This window comes from Rhagoletis pomonella, unplaced genomic scaffold (genome assembly GCF_013731165.1).
Source record: "Rhagoletis pomonella isolate Grant_MI unplaced genomic scaffold, Rhpom_1.0 Rhpom_scaffold_00001, whole genome shotgun sequence".
Taxonomy (NCBI): Eukaryota; Metazoa; Arthropoda; class Insecta; order Diptera; family Tephritidae; genus Rhagoletis; species Rhagoletis pomonella.
Window position 1 is genome coordinate 19,022,403 of NW_023458555.1, and position 1,939 is coordinate 19,024,341.

Below are 1,939 nucleotides of genomic sequence, written 5' to 3' on the forward strand. Positions count from 1 at the left end.
GATATTTAGCAAGGGAACGATGCTGCTGGCGTAGGCAGATGACATCGACATCGTCAGCCTAAAACTTAGGCACGTAAGCTCAGCATTTTCCAACTTAGAAAAAGAAGCTTAAGACAAAGTACCTCCACCTCCACACACACATAAAGAGTCCACGCGTTTTGGAAGCAACTATACTGTTGACAATTATAACTTTGAAGTTGTGAAGGACTTTGTTTACCTTGGATCCATCATAGACACCACAAACAACCTCAGCCTGCAAATCAAGCGAAGAATTACTCCTTCCAACAGGTACTACGTTGAGGTGGGTAGGCAATCAAAAAACGGAGCCCTTTCTCGATGAACCAAAAAACGTGGACGATCGAACAAAGGTGAGAAGGCTTTGAGTGCTTCGGAGAAAACTAGTCTAAAATATAGCGACGCTCTGGTGAAAAGAAGGACCTCCGCCTAAACCTACAAGCGGTTGTAGAGCATGTCTGAAGCATTTTACTAGTTCTCAGTGACCACTCAGTTATGCATATCATATTTTCCAACCAGTCGGCCCATCGCCTTGTATGTTGCCCACTAGATTTCTTTATCTTTGACTCTGCTGTCGAAGTTTGCCTGTAAAATTAATTTCGGGTTATTTACAATCGGTATTGCTGTTTCATCAACCCGTATGCCTAAGTTTAGTCTGATAATCAAAAGGTCAGCGTTGATTTCGTAGTGGAGTATGTTAAGTTAAATGCAGCGGCGCAGCTGGAAAGGTTTGGGAAATAACCATCCGTTAGTGAGCAATGTATGTTATGTTAGATAAAGTTGATTGCTCTGAAGGAGATCTAATGGGGATAACGTTTGGACTTATTGGGATGCTTATTATCGACCTCCCTAAACTTATTCCTAAATGTAAGTTCTTCAACATCCCGATTTCTTTACAAGCCCTAACAATAACTCCAACAACTATCGTCTCGAATTTAATCGAGGGATCATAGATGATCTCTTAGAAATCTGCAGCATGTATATATTTTTAAATAAAGAGCATTCACACTGGAAGTAGGAAAAAAATAGTTTCTCCATCATCGCCACAGTTCCTTGGTAATGTTCGCGTTGGTCCGTGGTTCATCTTGAATGACTTAAAAGGTTCGGGCTCTTAGTTGAGTTCTAATAACGGGTGTTCCAGATTATGTATTTTAAATGCAGGATACCTCCTGCTTGATTCCTTCTGTCTTCGGTTAGGGCTGCATATGCGCATTATATGTAGTGAATATAGCGCTAAATTCCTCAACAGCTCCGTGTGGAGTTCTATTCCAACTTTTGTCACGTTAGGGCACGTTATAGTTTTGAACTAAAGTTGAAGTTGAGTTCACAACTAAAAAGCGTTTAGAACTTTTCTCAGTTGCTCTCCCAGAGAGAAAAACACAGCAACAACTGCGTCGTAAACAAGTTCTGAACTGTAACCATGAATCCGCCTTTAGTCACGATATGTTCTAACTTAAAGTTGCCTGGTATTTTTCTTGGCATTTTTATTTTACTACTCTAAATCGTTTTTCTTCTCTCTCCTCCATACAGATGGCTATTTTCCGTGGCTACCTTTTCTTTAAAGTCTGCATGCATGCGTCCAAAGTGCTGCACGATCGCATGTTTGGCTGCATACTGCGTGCAACAATGCGTTTCTTTGACACAAATCCGTCCGGTAGCATTCTAAATCGCTTCTCCAAAGATATGGGCGCCATTGATGAATACCTACCAAAGGCCATAATGGATTTCATACAAGTCGCCTTAGCCATGTTTGGCATATTAATTGTGATCACTCTAGTCAATCCCATACTGCTAGTGGCTACCTTCATAATGGCTGTGGTAGATTACTGGGTGCTGCGGCTCTATTTGCGGCCATCACAAGATCTAAAGCGCTTGGAAGGCATATGTGAGTGTGCTAGTGTTGTTATTTGTGAGCTGGGTTTTT

General features: G+C 41.4%; 1 protein-coding gene across 1 annotated transcript in view; it reads left to right on the forward strand.

The window, feature by feature from the left end:
- Positions 1 to 1,939, forward strand: part of LOC118740504 (multidrug resistance-associated protein 4-like) — a 24,884-nt gene that overhangs the window by 20,781 nt on the left and 2,164 nt on the right. Inside the window, exon 8 of the mRNA XM_036472063.1 lies at positions 1,546 to 1,900. Within this exon, the coding sequence (XP_036327956.1) occupies positions 1,546 to 1,900 (355 nt within the window). The remainder of the gene's footprint in view (positions 1 to 1,545; positions 1,901 to 1,939) is intronic.